The sequence below is a fragment of the Phocoena phocoena genome, chromosome 2 (genome assembly GCF_963924675.1).
Source record: "Phocoena phocoena chromosome 2, mPhoPho1.1, whole genome shotgun sequence".
Taxonomy (NCBI): domain Eukaryota; kingdom Metazoa; phylum Chordata; class Mammalia; order Artiodactyla; family Phocoenidae; genus Phocoena; species Phocoena phocoena.
In genome coordinates this window covers 159,033,816-159,052,562 of record NC_089220.1, presented here as the reverse complement: position 1 = coordinate 159,052,562, position 18,747 = coordinate 159,033,816, and the positions used below count along the sequence as shown (strand labels likewise).

The 18,747-nt window shown below is 34.6% G+C and overlaps 2 protein-coding genes across 21 annotated transcripts in view; one reads left to right on the top strand and one right to left on the bottom strand.

Moving 5' to 3' along the window:
- PDSS1 (decaprenyl diphosphate synthase subunit 1) overlaps positions 1–554 on the top strand; it is a 46,845-nt gene extending 46,291 nt beyond the window's left edge. Inside the window, exon 11 of one of the 2 annotated variants that reach the window (XM_065871425.1) lies at positions 106–554. In XM_065871425.1, coding sequence (XP_065727497.1) covers positions 106–246 — 141 coding nt within the window. In that variant the 3' untranslated portion in view covers positions 247–554. The remainder of the gene's footprint in view (positions 1–105) is intronic. The other variant, XM_065871424.1, reaches the window with a different exon arrangement.
- Positions 555–1,547: 993 nt separating this feature from the next.
- ABI1 (abl interactor 1) overlaps positions 1,548–18,747 on the bottom strand; it is a 103,752-nt gene continuing 86,552 nt past the window's right edge. For 2 of the 19 annotated variants that reach the window (XM_065872891.1, XM_065872894.1), the window contains 5 exons: positions 17,708–17,808; positions 16,716–16,796; positions 12,273–12,449; positions 5,055–5,240; positions 2,304–2,479 (listed from right to left, as the gene is read on the bottom strand). In XM_065872891.1, the coding sequence (XP_065728963.1) occupies positions 2,304–2,479; positions 5,055–5,240; positions 12,273–12,449; positions 16,716–16,796; positions 17,708–17,808 (721 nt within the window). Of the gene's footprint in view, positions 2,480–5,054; positions 5,241–8,953; positions 9,041–12,272; positions 12,450–16,715; positions 16,797–17,707; positions 17,809–18,747 lie in introns of all 19 variants that reach the window. The other 17 variants (XM_065872892.1, XM_065872896.1, XM_065872893.1 and 14 more) reach the window with 13 other exon arrangements.

Here is an 18,747-nt window from a genome sequence, read left to right as displayed (position 1 = left end):
TTCCGGGTCTCAAAAGTACGTTTTAATTCATATAGCAGGAATTTAGAGCTGATCCCAGTGGGTGACACGCATCTGTTCTCTCGTCCTTTGTCCTGCGTCCCGTAGAGCGATGGTTTGCAGCAGACAAGCTGCCTCGCCCAGCGGTACTGCCGGGAAGCAGTGAGAGAGATCAGTAAGCTTCGACCATCCCCAGAAAGAGACGCCCTCATACAGCTTTCGGAAACCGTGCTCACAAGAGAGAAATGACAGCTCGCTCTGTTATTTCTGGCAGCTATTCTACCAGACTGTGCCTAAAGAATTCTGTGGAGTATACTTGGCTTCATGTGCAGGTAACCAAAACATCATTTTAAAAACTCATTTCCACCTTATTAATGGGACTTTTTTTTATTGGCAAAGTTTTTCAGAAAACTTTTTAAATGTAATTAAACCATCTGAATCTGTCATTCTAGTCCTGTAAACTCTAATCGCGGTACTTGACGGTTAGATGTGGTATTGTTTACACGGTTAATATCCACATGTAAAGCCATTACACAAATAAATAATCAATGTTAAAATTCAAATGGTTTATCTTGTGTCACCAAAGGAGTAAAGATCATAAAACTGAAGTCTACATTTCAATCCACATTAGTTAGATTTTAACAGTATCCAAAATTTCATATAGGAGAATGGTTTATTATAAAAGACTGTACATAAAATTTAGACAACAGGTTATATACAAAATTAAGAGAACAGTCCACTCTAAAAAATGAAGAAGGTAACTGATCAATAGTGATACTGGAATCATGTTTAAAATTAACAAAGGCAAAATGCGTATTCAACAGTCACATTGATTTGGTAACAATAATGGTCTTTAATTTTCAGAAATAAACGTTTTGCACTAGTCTTACCATTTACTATGCTGTTATCTGTAATGCCCAGTACATAACTGTAATTTGAAATCCAAACAAATCCTCAGTACACAGAAACCCACAAGTGAGCGCTCTACTTTAATATCCTAGGCAGTATGGATTATACACACGATAAGAAGAGAAGACATCCCTCTAACCCTCCCTTAAGTTAAGAGGAGACACACAAAGTGCACGTGTTGCATTTCAGTTATGTCAAAAGACAATACAAATCTGTTGGTCAGGTACATGGTGCACCTTTTTTTCCCCCAATTATTTTATTTTTAAAATCTTTTTATGTTGCTAGTGCCAGGTAATGGGTTAAACAGTACGTATTCAAAAATCAATCGCATCCACTTCTACCAAAAAAATATGTAAAAGATAATTATTTCCTTTCATTGAACCAGTATATCACAGTCCACTGGAAAACCAAAGGACTGATAGAGCAATCCTTAAGAATTTTACCTACAGCATGTGCACTTCGACACATTTTCTTAGCTTTGAAAAAGTTACTTTAGAAAAGGAATTCAGTAGACTGACTTGTAAATAACCATCTCAGATTTTAAATTCTACAAAAATCAGCCACTGCTGTTGGGATAGGTTGAGAAAAGGCTAAAATTTTTTTTTCCAAGTTAATATATTGAGAAAATAGAACCATAATTCTGCCATAATTCAGTATCTTTTATTATTTTTTTAAAGCAAACCAGTGAAGGAAAGGACAAAAACCTTTGGTTCACTTACGTATTTATGAATGGACAAAATTTATAATGCAAATTCACTCATTAAAAAACTTCGGTACAAATGACAAGACTACAGGTAACCCAATTGTCTTTGTTTCACATGGAGATCTTAGAGACTCAATTCGTTTCAAGAGACCTAAGTACGAGTACTCCAAGTAAGTATTACACAAATTGGAAGCATCTTGGATTTTGTTAAGTATATTTCAATACATAAATTTGTATGCATGCTTTAAACAAACAGTGTATTTCAAGAGTGAGAGAGCCTAAACAAAAAGTATGACCAGCACCAGCATTTAAGTTTTCTGATTTTAATATTAGTCTGACAGAGCGTTAGTAACCATGCTGCACTGAAACATGTAATGGCACAATCTGAGTCATGATTTGTGAAATATTATACCCCACACCCCCAGAATATTTAGGCTGGTCATGAAGTTAACAATGCGTAAGTAAGTACATAAGCACAATCAGTGACAGACAGCCTCTTGTACAGATTGCTGTTTAGCAATACACCAGCTGCCTCAGAGATTTATGCTTACAGGTAGACATTCAATTATACCAATAAAACAGCATGTCCTGAACATATGGGCACATTTTAAAACATTTTAAGACAATCCTGTTAACCGTAATAGTCCCACAGTATGACTGAGTGATAATAAGAACCTACTTTAAAAGCAAAAATTTAATCAGTATAGTGCATGATCGATTCAACATAGTTCCCAGGGAACAGACCAGTCACTCGATTGCAGACTCCTTCATACCAGCCATCATCGTTCTTCTTTATTACATAGATGATTGCACCCTCCATAAATGATAGCTCGTCATCCTTGTCTTTTGTATAATCATATATTGCCACAACTATGGAGAAAAGAGTTGAAATATCATGTCAGTGCACTATATCCAACATTTAATCGAATTTTAAAATGTAATGCCAATTAACAGTATAGCCAACCCCACTATTTTAATGAAAAGTCTTAATTCTTAAATCTATATATCCAGGTAGGTCAAGTAGCCAACCATGGCTACTAAATCACTAGCTTGATCTTTGGGCCAAACTGACAACTAAATTAGAGAAGTCAAGAGTTTCTACCAACCTATGTAGGAAAGATCTCTGAATTTTAGGATTTATTAGATGTTTCAATTCATTCACTCAAATGTCTACTAAGTGCCAACCACACGCAAAGCACCATTTTTCAAAATAACTAGTGAGCCAAGCTGCGTAGCCAATCAGTAAACCAGGTAACAACCATCTAATTTAAAAATATACTGGGAGGTAAATATCCTACCCATCGCAGGAGAATATTCATATAGTTTATGGGGCTATACCTAGATTTAAATATACATACACATATGCGCACACACCGCACACACCCCTTAAAGGTCAACAAGAATTTCTATTTTTAAAGGGGAAATAGGTGAGTAAAGACTCATTAATTAAGACTTAGAGAACCATTTTGCAATTCTGTGATTATGCTGAGTTCAAAATATCCACTTCCTTTGCAAACAGTGTTGTGGAAAGGAAAGGCATCAAACAACTACCAGCTTTCCAAACTATTGGTTTATGAATTTAATTATTCCTTCCTCTGTCTTTACAACATAATTCTGAAATATGTAATTTTCTAGTATATGTGAAACAGTATGTCATACAAATTTTTTTTCATTAACTTACCTCAGGTAGTGTTTTTCTTAAAATAGAGTTTTTAAGACATTTAAAATCTTCTGGAACTCATTTTTCCCTTAAGAAAGGTGGCTTTGCCCCATAATTATCCTGAACCACTGAATTATAATAAGGAAGAGACGTGTAGTACTGATCCACAGCATCATTTGCTAAACTGAAACAGGCAATCTTTTTTCCCCCTTTACAAAACAGTATATGAAGTAAATTCAACAAGTCCATTCTCCATTTTAATCCTGTAGCAGAATCACAGTATTGTGATCACAAGCTCACTTAACATACCAGTTTTAAAAACACCAAAACATACAGAATAAATAATGTTAAATTATTATCCTGGTGTTTTGGCTAAATAACCACCCAAGAAAACCGAGTGACTGCTAGGGAGAAACGTTTTCTTTGTATTCAGAGTCACATTTTGAGTGACTTTTAAACTGATCATGACAACACCTGATACCCTCAAAGTCATTCAGCAAAATGAAAATATTATTTCCTCGGGTTCTTAGTTCTACTTGTACAAAGAGCTGATAAAAACACTGTGTCAAATTAATTGTTTCTATTTTCCAAATCCCCTCTGTAAATGAAACCTAGTCCCACCTAACTTCCCCTCCCCCAGTGCATATATCCTCTCATTTAATAACTCTCACTGCTGAGTATTTAACCATTCAATGTCCATTCTATCTCCAGGACCCTAACTCCACATAAAGATCTAAACTCTCCCTTCTGTATGTACTTACCGTAGGGTTCTTTGGAAATAGAAATCTAATATTCTTATCTACATGATAAAAATTTGAAAATAGCTGTCTAGTCCCTCTGAAATCTTTTTCCTCAACTTAAAAACAGTGCTTTCAGCTGTGTCTTTTTATAGATGCACTTTCTAGGTATTTCAATCCTCCTCTGAAGGCATTCTTATTTGCAAGATCCTGAAATATGGTACTTAAACATAATACTGGTCTACTATAAATGAATATTATCAGATTTGTACATATTAGGTTGAAGTTCAGCTAATGTACCCTAAGAATCTGACTTCTGGAACAGTCATGTCATACTGCCAGGTTAACATATTCAACTGAACTCCTATTAAACCAGGTTTTAGTCATCTTGTGATTTACAAAGGTGACTATTGAAGGCTTGGACTCTAACCCTACTAAATACCCTACTAAATACTAAAACTCTCTGGTTTAGACCAGGAGTCTGCAAGCAGTGGCCCATGGCCAAATCCAAGCCGGTGCCTCTGTTTGTCCGTGAAATTTTGCCGGGGCACAGTCGTGCCCGTTCACTTGTGTGCTACGACTGCTTTTTCCTTTTTTTTGGCTGCACTGCGTGGCTTATGGGACCTCAGTTCCCCAACCAGGGACTGAATGGGACCCTCAGCAGTGAAAGCGCCGAGTCCTGACCACTGGGCCGCCGGGCAAGTCCCCACGACGGCTTCTGTGCTACAACGGTGGGGTTGAGTAGTTGTGACAAGACTGAATGGCTGGCAAGTTCAAACCATTTCATTTTGCAATATATACAGCTGTCAAATCACTCTGCTGTACACCTGAAACTAACATCACCACCACACTGTAAATCAACTATAATTAAAAAATAAAGAGAAAATAAAGAATCCTCACTTTATATTGGGAATGTACAGGAACTAAATCTTGGCTGGTAAAGCTATTCTCAAGGTGGAGAAACGCTGGACTCGGTGTTCTTTATGGCTCTAAAATACTATAATTAGCTCTTACCCTTTACAGCAGTTCAACGATGACTGTACCCTACCTTTCTCGATGTAATTTTTGGGGGCCCAAGCAGGATCCCCATCTGCATATGGATCGTTATACTGGACTACTGCGGCCTCCTCATCTTCATAGTCCACTGGCGGCGGCGGTGGCGGTGGTGGAGAGTCATCAAACATGGGAATGTCATCTGGTGGAGGAGGAGGTGGTGGGGTCGGACTATCAGCAACTAAAACATCCAGATACTGAATTTGAATCAGAAATCAGACTAGACAGAAACTCGTAAGTTAACAGAATTGAAGAAAGCTCTAATTCGTATACAGCATGCACTATAACAAAACATGCAATGATTAGAAATAAAAGCTTGGTGTGTTAAAGCTTCTACTACTTTTAAGAATAATTTTGCAATAATGAGCTAAAAAATTAAGGGTATTAGGAAGTTCTATAAATTAATGAATGCAGAGGTTAGGAGACAATCTGTTTATAAGACTACAGGAATAAAGAACTTCCCTTATGCCAAGGCTCAGATCAGAACAAATGTCACTCTTTAGTTAGCATATCTCCCTAAATAAGCCTTACGTCACATTTGTCATTTGGACTATAGTAAACGTTATGAATAACATTAATGGTTTGATAATCATTTATTGTGCACATTCTTGTCCCTGATTTTGGCTTTTAAAAAGTTACCTTTAGTTCCACAGAAATAAGTCTCCAGTGGGTGGATACGTGTTTATTTTTTGTTTTTTTGGAGGAAGAAAAAAAAAGAAAGCTGGTGGTATTAGGTCTGCTTCTATGTGTACATTTTTCTATTATTTAAATTTTAACAAGGGAAAATAAATTTAAAATTAAATAATTCCAAGCTAGTCAAAAAATCTCACTGAATATTTTCAAAAATGTTCATATTCATAATCAACTTTTTTTTTTAAGATAATCAACTTCTTAAATGTAGAAAGCAAGCTAAGATTTTTACATTATTGCTAGTAAAACTAAGAATGGGACGAGGGAAAGACTAGATCCGAAAGATCCAATTTTCTAAGACTACATCCACAATAAAGATTTTAAAAATAAAGTACTGCAGGAAGATGTTTAAAAAAAGAAAAAAAGAAAGGAACTCAAATCATGCAAAACAATAAAAATGACTCATACCTCAAATTCTAGATGGTTGTGGAATGTGTATGTGTGTGATTTAAATAATCAAAGGTGTAAACAGTGAAACAGGAAAATGTCAGGCTAGAACTGTGTTCAATGAAATATATGATACCAGGTAACAGATGCTCCCAATATTAAGGAATTCAGAGCTGGAGCACAACTAGTTCTTAAGTTTCTGATTGACAAATTTCTTTAAAAGTTAAAGACATATGAAAATGCTCTGATATAAATTGATACAGGAATTATATAATATCTGCAGTAGAGAAATTCAGAATACCAACATACTAATTCAAATGCCAATTTCTGGGGCTATTTATGTGATCAAAGAAAATGGTCATCATCTATTTGTAATATAGTCTTAAAGTTTTCTACACCCTGTTTGGAATAATGCGCTGAGAATATAACCAAGGAATCCAGATTTAAAACATAAGCAGATAATAGCCCTACTTGATAACCAATTTAATTCTGTGATTTCTATTTTATCCTGTTGGGGGATGAAAAAGACTATTAAGAAACAAACCCTGTGTGCTGATGCTCATTCGGATAGCTCTCAAACAGGTGTACAATTTATTTTTCCTCCAAATGGTAGGATTCATTTTATTTCTGCCATCCCTTCTCCATAAAACTTGCAAATATTGAGGAGAAGAAAATGCATGTGAATCCATTCTGACATTAAAGAGCCATAGCTCATGTCCTTAATATGGCTTAATGTATAAATTATATACGTTTGCCTGAATTCTTAAAGTACATTTACTCTTGATTTATACATAATTTACTAGTTTACTATGTCCAACTGCTGTTAATCTACACTGGCTTATCTTCAAATTACATACACTGGGGCAAGAGTCCAGTCAGTCTAATTCTCTGCATAATACTCTGTCTAGCACGACGCATGACTGTCCAAACGCTTTCAGATGTTAATCATAAACAGATGTAAACACACTGCTTTTCTCAGAGGCTCATGTCTTAAACGGAAACATTTATTAATAGGTTAACTGCTACGTGCATTCATTATCACCAATTTGAGTGCCATAAGTGAACGTTTATGAGAAGAACGAACACAGAAAATCTGTAATTCATAAAACATTTAAGATATTGATACACAATTTATCAACAATCTTCCTAACATGCTTTTAAAGAAAACAGATGCCAAATAAAGTTGGGCATTCTGCAGCACAAGGAGAATTACTGACTCAAGTTCATATGTTTGGGGAAAAGAACTAAAATAGTACCATGGGCCTCTTTAGCAAGACCATGCATGTACGTTAACACTGAATTTCTATAAAAAAGGGGTTATTACCAAAAACCTAATCAATGAGCTTTGGACTCACTAAATGGATGTTTATTATGGCCATTTAAAAGTATGTCCTAAAAATTCTTGGCTCTAAGGCACTTCAAAAGTTGAATTGGCCTAGTTTTTAAACTCTTGCAGACTTAATTTTTAAACTCTTAGAGCATTAAGGACCAGCGATTTACCTTTGTTCACTTATTTTTAAAAGGAAGATTCACTTATTTTTACATGTTTAAACACATTAGAGTTTCCAACCAAATGTAAACGATAAGGTTGGTTTATGCTCAGAAGTTTCAACATTTTGAAACTGCTTTAAAAGCCCATTAAATCACCAATTTCTTAAAGGTAGGGACTTTGTCTTAGACTGTGTATTCCTGCCAGAGCCTAGGACATAACACTGAATAAACAAATACTTGACTGGACGAAGGGAGGAAATGTGGAGAATAACACAATAGGGTCAGCAAAAGCTGCACGGTGGAATTTGCCACAAATGTTTTCTCCTGGAGGATGGGCTGGTCATTTGAGTTACACATTTGTTCAAACCATTCTGAGATTTATTTGCATGGTGATGATCCCAAATGAGGTGAATTAGTACTGGACCACCATACCATCTTAATCTCAACAGCTATTTTGGCATAATACAATTCAGTAATAGGGGTATTTTTCATTTTGCCAAATAACACTCACTATGATCATGTAGTTAGGATTATATATCTCCCAGAACGTCAAAGTACTCAGGTAGTAATATAAAAACTACTCTATCCTAATTAAATCCATATATTCAAAAGAATTTCCAAAAGTCATTAAACCTGACCTTCAGAGAAGACCTAAAAAAGGTGACAGATTTGCATGTTCAGAAATCATCCTCATGGGCCCACACAGAGACAAAACACGAAGAGGACTCTACACTGATTATCACTCTTAACGGAGAGCATGGATGTAATTTACTTATTCTTGCAGATTCATTTTTATCCTAACAACAAATCTTAATATAGGTTCAAAACGATTTACGTATAAAAAATCTGAGGCTACAAAGTTTTCTCCAAAAATGTAACCAAAGGAGGAAAACAAAAACAATGAAAAACAAAATAAAACACCCGTCCCAACTGCATGATAAATTCAATCTCACAGCGTAACTACCTATACATCTTGATGAGAACTCAATTCCCCTAGTAACTATTGAAAGCTAGTAGTTTCCACACAATTTGAATTTTGGGGTTTGATTACTCTTTCCTTAAGAATCTGCAAAGATCAGATTTCATGTTTTAGAGCATGTAAATACATAAGAAAACTGCAGTTCTGAAAGTCATCTGAGTCAGTAATCATGCACACAGAGGAAAAACTGAAGATCGTGCTCTTCAGTTTCAATAACATATCTGCACCCCTTTTCAAGGTAAGATTAGCTTCTCAATAAAAGTAAGGAAAATGATGACTCATCAGCCATGCATGCTATGTAAGGAGACAGCCTCTACTCTTGGATAGCTCGGTTTTTCCAAACTTACTGTTTTCCTGCACCCTGGCCACGAAGCCTGTGAGAGGTATCTGTGGAGTCAACTGAGGCATAGGGGGAGGGGGTGGAGCAATAGAAACTGGCAGCAACAACACAGAATGGGGGAAGTAAAACAGATAAAGGAAAGAAAAGGAAACAAACAAAAAGCAGAAGTCAGTTACAAAGACCACAAACATAAGTATGCAAAGAACAGTCTGCAAATGAAACAAAAAAAAACAAAAAACAAAACAAAAACCTGCAGAACCTTCTTCAAGTTCATTTCCCAGGAGCAAACCTAAAGCTGAGTTGTGTTTAGCCAGCTGGTTAATTTTATTAAAAAACAAATACATTTGCTTTAATCCTAATGTTATATTGTTTGGGTAAGATTTAAATTTACCATCACTTTCACGCAATGAAATTTTTGAATTCTAAGGAAAGACTTTAAAAAAACAGCTAACAGTGAAATACCAATAAAGGTTTCCAGGATGTTGTGTCTTCGCCTTATCTCTCTAACCTAACAGGTATGTCTAGCTTTAGGGTAATGTTGTAAATAAACCTAAATAAACAAAACGAATATGTTACAGGATAGCTGTTTATCCCATGTATAAATAAATGCATTAATTACAGGTTTTCTTTAAAAACGAATTTACACACAGCTCTTTAGGAAAAACCCTTGTTTGTAAAACAAAGTTGTTATTATTTTTTAAGTTGACAGTTTTATTTTTAAAGACATCACTCTTAAATTTACTAGGGCATAAGAGTGCTCCATATACCATGTTAATTGTTCACTGAATTTCACGGAATATTTCAAGTGACCTTCCTTTCATCACTATTCTGAAAAAGGAAACCTAATCTAACAATAAGGTAAAATATGCAATTATTTGTATTAAAATAATTTCTAAAGAATCACTGGGTAGCTGGAAACATACTCCGTCTTCTTTCTGGAGAACACATAATTTATAGGAAACTGACAGCAAGTGCTCAGGTGGACAGCAAATGTATTAAAAATTAAAACTATCTAAAAGTAAATATTCATATATTTAACCACCCTGTCTTATTTTAACAAGATGGTAATGGCCAAAGATTGCTTAGAAAAAGTCAATAGGACTGAATCACAAAATTCAGTTTACTGGTAGTCACCAAGAAGTGACACTAAACTGACAGGGAAAAACAACTGATTGGCTCCCAAGGATCATTTAATTGAAAGATTGTTTCAATTAATCCAATCTACAAATTCAGTTTGGTAGGCATAAAAATATGAAAGATGTTCAGTATACAAATAAGCAACAACTTAAAGCAGTATATGTGCATTAATATTCATTGTATGGCTAAAAATAACATTCAATTCACTATGAAATTAGTCCTGGTTCATTCTGATACTCTGTATACAGAAGTATACACAAGTATGTATATACTGGAACAAGTGTGTGTGTGTGTGTGTGTGTGTGTGTGTGTGTATACACACACACACTTGTTCCAGTATATACATATATATACTTTTAATAAAACATTATAGCTTTTTAACTTAAAAAAAAAACAACTCCCACAAACCTAAAAAATTTTTTTAGAAACAACCCTTAGTAATGAGCCATGCTGGTTAGTACATAAAGAAAAAGAGGCTATGTTGTGACAATACTCATCATTATCACCACATTTAGACAGAAGGGGAATATGCACATCAAAACACTAAAAACATTTACATACTACTACTACTACTACAACACCAACAATAACTCAGGTTGAAGGATAATTAATTTGACAACACACAGTAATATATTTAAAATTTGAGGCCAAATTTGCTTTATGATGTCCAAAAATACAGACATTCAGTAATGAAAATGTCTTGTTTGAGGATAAGCAACCCACCGAAGTACTGTTAAAACAGAACTACACAAACATGTATCAGGTGAAGTCACCAGAAACCCTATTTGTGGAGTAAACTAAGCGATGAAAAAAATAATGAACACAAAGATGGGATCTAAAAATGCAGAATATGAAAAAAAATTAAAAGTTCATGAAACTAGTGAGACTAATAATCAGATTAACTGTGGAATTCTCAGCCGCCAGCTACTTTTCATTACCAAAAGGAGACCAGGGGAAATGTGAGGTAAAATTCTAACTGGTAAAGTTTCTTAGTAGCTTGGATGAAAACTTTAGTCTGGAAAAGGGTTGAATAAATTTTGGGATTATCTATGAGTTGTAGATATTTCTGCTAAAGTGGTTTTCAATTCTTAGGACATTTTTTGTTTATAACAATTAGCCTTTAAAGTTTAACCAAAAAAATAAATAACAGAACTTTCTCCTTAGCTCTACTTTAAAACACTTGTTCAAAACATGCATCATAAATGAAAAGAACTTAAAACCAACTTTCTATGTAAATATGGAGTATTCAGTGTTTTTTAGGTAAAATAATATAACATAACATGCAGCCTACAAAAGCCACGTGGGGAAGTGTTTCAGTCTATGCCTGGTGATCACCGCTTCAAGCCAGTAACAAATACTGAACTGGCTCATTTCAGATTTCTCCTGGTTCGACTGAGCATTTTGATACGGAAAGTGGAATTAATGACTACCCTAAGCAATTTGAACTTGCTCACATTTTATGCCAAAGCTATTTTCTAATCTTATCAGCCTTTAAACACTGATTGCAGTTAGTGTTGAGATGTGCAATTTGAGGTGAACAGAAAAAAATCAAAACAAAGTCCTCCCCACTGTTACAATTATTAGAGACAGAATAAGCAGGCATCACAAATGGTTTTTAATGGTTTGGAACTCATTTCAGTATAGGTTAACAAGCTTAAAAGTGATAGCCAGCAATTTCATTATATTATTGTAAAGAAAAACTGTCACAATGTTTTTAAGTTTACTGTTATTGAACTGTATCAAACATGCCAATAAAAATAAATTCAGCTTAATTAATTTCAGTGGTTTTCTTCTCTAGTTCTACTTACAGTAGTAAAAATTTCATCAGTTAAATTTTAGTATACGAGTATACTCAGTAAGCCTGAATTTTTTTGAAAGGGATAAGCAATTATTCTTAAAATGATATGCTTCAAGGTCTAACTTTTTTTTTTTTTTGGCTGCACCATGCAGCATGCGGGATCTTAGTTCCCCAACCTGGGCTCAAACCTGCACCCCCTGCAGTGGAAGCGCAGAGTCCTAACCACTGGACAGCCAGGGAAGTCCCCAAGGTTTAACTTCTTAAAACAAAAATAAACATGAACTAGCACGGTTTCAATTGTTGTCTATCACTGGCAAGAATAACAATTTCAAATAATTTCCTTCAAAAGGAGCTCCACTGCTGCGGTTACACCTGCAAAGCACAAGCTTACTTGAATTCTGAGAATAAAGTGGACCTCCATTAACATGAGGCTGAGCAGAAAACTGAGCCGTCACAGAGGGAGTCCGTCTGTATCCACCAGAAGATGTCGAGGAAGTGGTAGAGTTGTGTCGAGAAATCTGCCTGGTCATTGTGCCATACTGGGAACCAGGAGCTGAGCCCGGGGCTGCTGAAAAGCATTAGTCAAAGGCAACCAACAAAGAACTTGAGCATTGCACGTCACCTCCGATGGCAGCACAAAGAGAAGGAGACTATCAGCAAGAAATGTTTATTACTTTTTAAAGCCCACAGCACAAAATAAAGAGAAAAATAAAGATAAAACACAAACAGCTCTATCTCTGAAGTTACAAAAAGAAGGAAAAACAGATACTGTGTGGAAAGTGCAAAAGTAAATAAGTAATATTCTTAAGCCTTTTAATTTAGCATAATACCAAATGGTATTTTGCTAATAAAATGTATAAATTTTTTTCTGTAACGTTTTAAAACATACAGCTTTTATATGTCAACTGTGTCTTTCCAAGAAAATAAGTACCAAATGATAGTCTGAGGTGGAAAGCATCAGTTTTTAGATGTGAATATCTTAATATCTGGTTTACAGACTTCTTCTCCTTTCCATTGCCAAATCTTCAGAAGCACAGTATAAGAATCTATCCAGCCAAACCTGGCTTAAATTATAAAATGTAAACAATTAAGCATATTTTCCACATGTACTACTATATTTAGTTGAATGTTTAATGTATTAGTTATTACCAATACATATTATAGTAGAATCATTTTTAAGAGAAGTATAATTTCTAGTTTCAAAGCACTTATATATAATGTCAGATTCGTTGTATATCTCCCAGCTTTTAAGAATTACACACTTTGCCCTATCACTTACATTTCTGTAACTGATAAAGCTGAAAAAAATTTTGGACTCTGTAAAACATGGACATTTTAAGGCAGCTTTGTGTAGAAAATCCATTATCTTTTTCCATATCCTTGGAGGGCTTTTTTTCCATACTACACACCCAAAGCACATTTTTTTTATATTATCATGCATATCTAAACTAACTAAAGTATTAACAATACTTAAAATTTTATTTACCAACATTTCAGAAGTTTAAAATTTTAAAGGTTAATATAAAGTTCAAAGCCTCTAAAGTTAACTATACCTTCCAAAGGTAACTTCAGGATTAACATTATCCTCCCAAACATCTACCCATGACTGAGCAAATAAAAGGACAACATCCTGGTTTACTTTCATTCAGTCATCCAATTTAACCTCTCCTAGAGGTCATATAAATTATTAGAAAAAAGCCATACAGCAGAGGTTGTTCATTAAAAGAAGTGCTAATATTCAACATTTTGGAGCTCCCAAGCCATAGGCAGTCACTAATTATTTAAATCATCCACATGCTCAATTCCTAAACAGAAACACATAAATAAGAGTCTATTCAAATGCCTTCATGAACGAGTAACTCTGGACAGGTAAGTTTTCCAAAGAGCTAAGAAGTAACCCTTTAACCATTTTTAATAGAAATCTCAATAAAATGATTTCTATATTTCTTTTGACTTATATAAAAACTGTATAAAATCCAGGTTATTTGTCTTGGTGATTTAAAACCAAAATAAAGCTATTTAATAGCAGTTCCAAACTATGCCTATTTTAGAATTTATTTTAATATTAAAATAAAATTATGAAATAAATAATACCAAACAGTGTATGATTGATATATACATAATCATACATGCTATATATAAATAATACATATGGTTACATATACTAATATATATAATTATTTATACTGGTTATATATAATTTGTTTACATAAATAAATATTATTTATATTTTTACATATATTACATATATTTTTTTAAGGAAAAATACCCAGCTCCAAGAACTAGAATATTACCAGTATCACTGAAGCTTCTGTTTGCCCCTTCTGAACCCCAAACTCCAAAACATATGTGTTAAACATCCTCTCTCTTCACTATACAGTAAGTCCCCTACTCACAAATCTTCAAGTTGCGAACTTTCAAAAGATGCGAACATGCATTCGTGTGTCCAATCACTTAAAGTTAGTTCACGTGTCTGATGTACACTGTCACGTGCGTGCATCCTCTACAAGTGGTTGTGCTTCTGTGTACTTTACTGTACAGCACTGTATAGAGTACAGCAGTACAGTACCTTTATTTCAAGCCCAGGATGTCCGGAAGCAAGTGTAAAAGCAGCACTGGTGTAGCTGGTACTGCTGTAATTTTCAAGGTACTGTAATTTTCAGTGTACCTTGAAAATTACAGCAGTACCAGCTACACCAGTGCTGGTGTATAACACTGTGTGAAAAGTGTTATAAACCTATTACAGTACAGTACTACATAGCCAATTGTGTTAGTTGATACCTAGGCTAACTTTGTTGGACTTAGGAACAAACTGGACTTAATGAACACGCTCTCAGAACGGAACTCGTTCGTATGTAGGGGACTCACTGTATGCAGTTTTTTAAAAATCATAGATAATTATAACCTTAAACAGTACACATAGAGACCTTGCAAATTTATAAACTTTCATAATGGAATGATTCTGTATTGATTATGTATTCCTGCTGTTTTCCTTTGATCTTATCTTTTAAGATTCATCCATGTTGAGAAGTATATCAATATATCATTCATTTTTATTGCTTTATTTGCATATGAACATGCCACAATTATTTATCCATTCCACTGTAGACATCTGGGATGCATCCAGATTTCTGCTATTATTATTATACCGCTACTGTGAACATTCCTAAATATGGTTCCCAAGTTTCTCTGGAACAGTGGTTGGCAAACTTCAGCAGTGATCAGAATTTCACCTTGAGGGCTTGTTATAATACAGCTGCTGGGCTCGAGTCTCTGAATGAGTAGGTCTGGAATGGGACCTGAGAATTTGCATTCCTAACTAGTTCCCCCATGATGATGCTGCTGTTGGTCTGTAAATCATACTCCAAAAGCCACTGCTCTAGTATAGTAGTTTTTAAACTTTATGGTCTTAGGATCCACTCTAAAATTAGAGAATCTCAAAAAATTTTTGTTAAAGTGGGTTATACCATATTAGAAACTGATTAATTACCATAATTAATTAATTACCATATTAGAAATTAAAACTGATTTATCTTTAAAATACACAAATACACAAATACACAATCCATTAGTTGTCAAAAATGATGTTATCATATGTTATGTAGCCTCTGGAAAATTCCACTGTGTACTTGTACCAGAATGAGAATAAAAAAGGCAAATAAGTCTTAGTATTATTATGGATATAGTTCTGACCGCAAAAACTCCAAGAAAGGATTTTGGCAACCCCCAGGAGTTCCATAACCATGTTTTGAGAACCAGTACGCCAGGGCAAATATCTAGAAATGAAACTGATAAATCTAAGGTAGAAACCTGGTTCAACTTGACTGGGTAACAACAAATTATGTTCTAAAGTGACTGAATCAACAAATAAACTCCCACCAGCAACGTACCTTTCTGTTACTGCACATCCTCATCAACATTTGGTACTGGTGGACTTCTACATTTTTACCTATCTGGTAGCTATAAAATAGTATCTCGTAGTTTTTGTTTTCCTGATTAGTAATTAGGTTGAGGGCATTTTTTTTCCACATGGACTTTCTGCCAACAATTTCTATTACTTGGGTCTTTTGTTTATTACTTCCTTTTCCCCTCTCCTCTGAGTACAAGTGCCAACGTTTTGAAAAGAAGTTGCTAGATGGCTTTATTTCACCTAAGCTCTCAATATTTGAAACAGCTCTTTATCCATTTCCACCCAAATGCTACTGTGCATTTCTAGGCTGAATGGTTTTATACCAAGTCTATATTTGGAATTCCTTATATGCTCAATCCAGTCTCCCCCAACTTGGGAGCAATTTAAATGTATTTTATTGAACAAAATGTTTCATGGCATCCTCAGATGCCATAAATCCTGGGCTATATCAGAGTTTTTCAGCTGTGACCCACTGGAAAGCCTCAGGGTACCCCACACCGCACACCATTCTCTTTTTCATCTTCTTCCTCTTGTCCCCCACCTTCACCCCACTCCTGTGACTGTGGTATATACCAGGGAGTTCCAAATCAAGTTTCACTTTAAAAAAATATTACATCACTATTAAAAAAAATTTTTTTGAACAATCACTGCTATAATATTCCTAGAAAAACCTAAACAGAACAAATGCAAACCACATTAAATTGGTTATAAACTAGGCATAGAAGCATCTGACATCACAGAGAAGTTTCTGTGTAACTTCAGAGGCCTTTCACCAGAAGAAATTAGTGTAAATTAGATTTTATACTTTAAACTTTGTATTACCACCTACAACCTAACAACTACAAAAGCGAGCCGTCTAACAGAGGAGCTTACTATGAACTCTGCACAGTAAGGTAAATCACTCCAGTGGTTATGCAGTCTCACCTATCACAGTGTTCACGGGCAGAAGTGGTGGAAGAGGTGGTGCTGGTGGAGCTCCAGAAGGAGGAGGGACAGAAATGTTTTCTAATAAAATAGTTTATAATTCAGGTCAGAGTGCAATAAACAGAACTAGTCATTCTGAAACAGTAAGGAAGTACGTTTTGGAAATAAGAAAAAAAGAGAAAGATACCCATATGTAAAGCATGTTCGAATGAGTAAGAATTTTACCAGGTAAAAAGGCCATTGAGTTCATGCTTTCATTAACTATAAAATATGCCTGTTTTTATAAGTAGCTTTTTCTCCTTTTTCAACAACATCCTTGAGAAACTAAGTATTTTTCCCTAACAACTTCTGATTATCAAACTTACTTTTAAAGTGTGTACTTTTAACACCATAAAGTCTTCCTTTCACTTAATAAAAAAATCAAGGGACCAATTTAATGCTCTGCTATGATTTCTTAGATTTTTATATAATCTAAAAAGTAAAAGAGCTTCTCCTAGCTTAATCCCATTTTATATTCATGGCATTTTACTGAAATACGTATTGAATACCATACATAAATGTAGTAAAGTCACAAAACCAGCTAACAGTGGAGTTGACATACTTAATAGCCTACAAGGCAACATGAAAGTTCAATGATACATAATTCACATTAAAGACACTGATCTTTTGGTTGAATTATCAATAATATTGGTTTGCTCTTGAAATAATAAATATCATTCTTGACTTGTGCCCAAGGCAAGTATTTCTAAAGCAAAATGTCCAAAAAGTTATTTAATAAAGCTATTTAATATGCTTTTCTATAAGTAAGGAGAAACATAAACTCTAAAGACCCTGTGAAAACCAATCAAAAATTGTTTTTAAATTTGCTTTCATTCTGGCAACAATTTCATAAGTTTAATAAATAGTTTTATCTAATGTAATTAAATTATTTCAGACTTCCATAATAAAGCTAACTACTACCACATATTAAAATGGGTGAGTATATGACATACCTGGTCCAACAGTGGGTGGTGAGGGTGTAGGCACGGCAATGGGAATGCCAATACTGCTGCTGCCACTGTTTTCTCGGCTTCCACTTCCTCCACTGCTTCCACTGCAAAGGAGAGAGAAAAATCATGAAAATAGCAATTCTAGAGATTTACTCAGGAACAAAATCAACTCAAAGCCACTAAATACTCCTTTTATGATGCATATGTGTGTGCTTGTATGTATACACACAAGTATATATAAAGACAAATTTTAACAGTCCAATATAAATTTTAACCCTAATACTTGAAGTGGTTCTTGTGTTTCACTCTATTTATCCAACTACTGAAAAACCAATATAGTCACGTAGTACTCAGAACTATAAGAGATCACTGAGACATGAATGACCAATACAATCTTATAGTACAATGAGTCAACAAGGATTTATTTAAAACCTCATATAAACAGCAGTGAACAAACAAGACATGAACCACACTGTCATGGAGCTCTTCACTGAGACTGAAAACTGACATTAACAAATAGTGTGATGGAAGCCACAAAACATGCTATGGAAGTTAATAAAAACGGTAACCAGTTTTAGTCTGAAATTTGTATGTAAACCTACACTCATCTCAGAGAATGGCAATAAAACAGGGAAATGTTTGGAAAAAATGAGCAAATGACAAAAAAAAGACATATAAGACAATAATGAAGTTTCAGCAAGGCACAGTCTAGAATAGTTGATACTACTAAACTTTAACCAATTACTTCTATGGACTTACTGTCCCTTTAGGTATACAACCTCGCACTGACCAGTTTTAGTAATGTATGTGTGCACATGTACATTATGCAAATGTACATATGTACACGTGTAGCCTTAAGCTCCATATTATACTTTAAAAAATCAACATCATTGGCTCAGTAGGTCCAGAAACCCAACAGGGCAATGATTTGCACTGCCTAGATAAGTTTTTTCCCTCCAATATGAGCATTCTATAATCACATTATCACATACTAATAGAAAGGGGAAAAAAACTATTTATATAACAAAAATAGCTTTGCTATG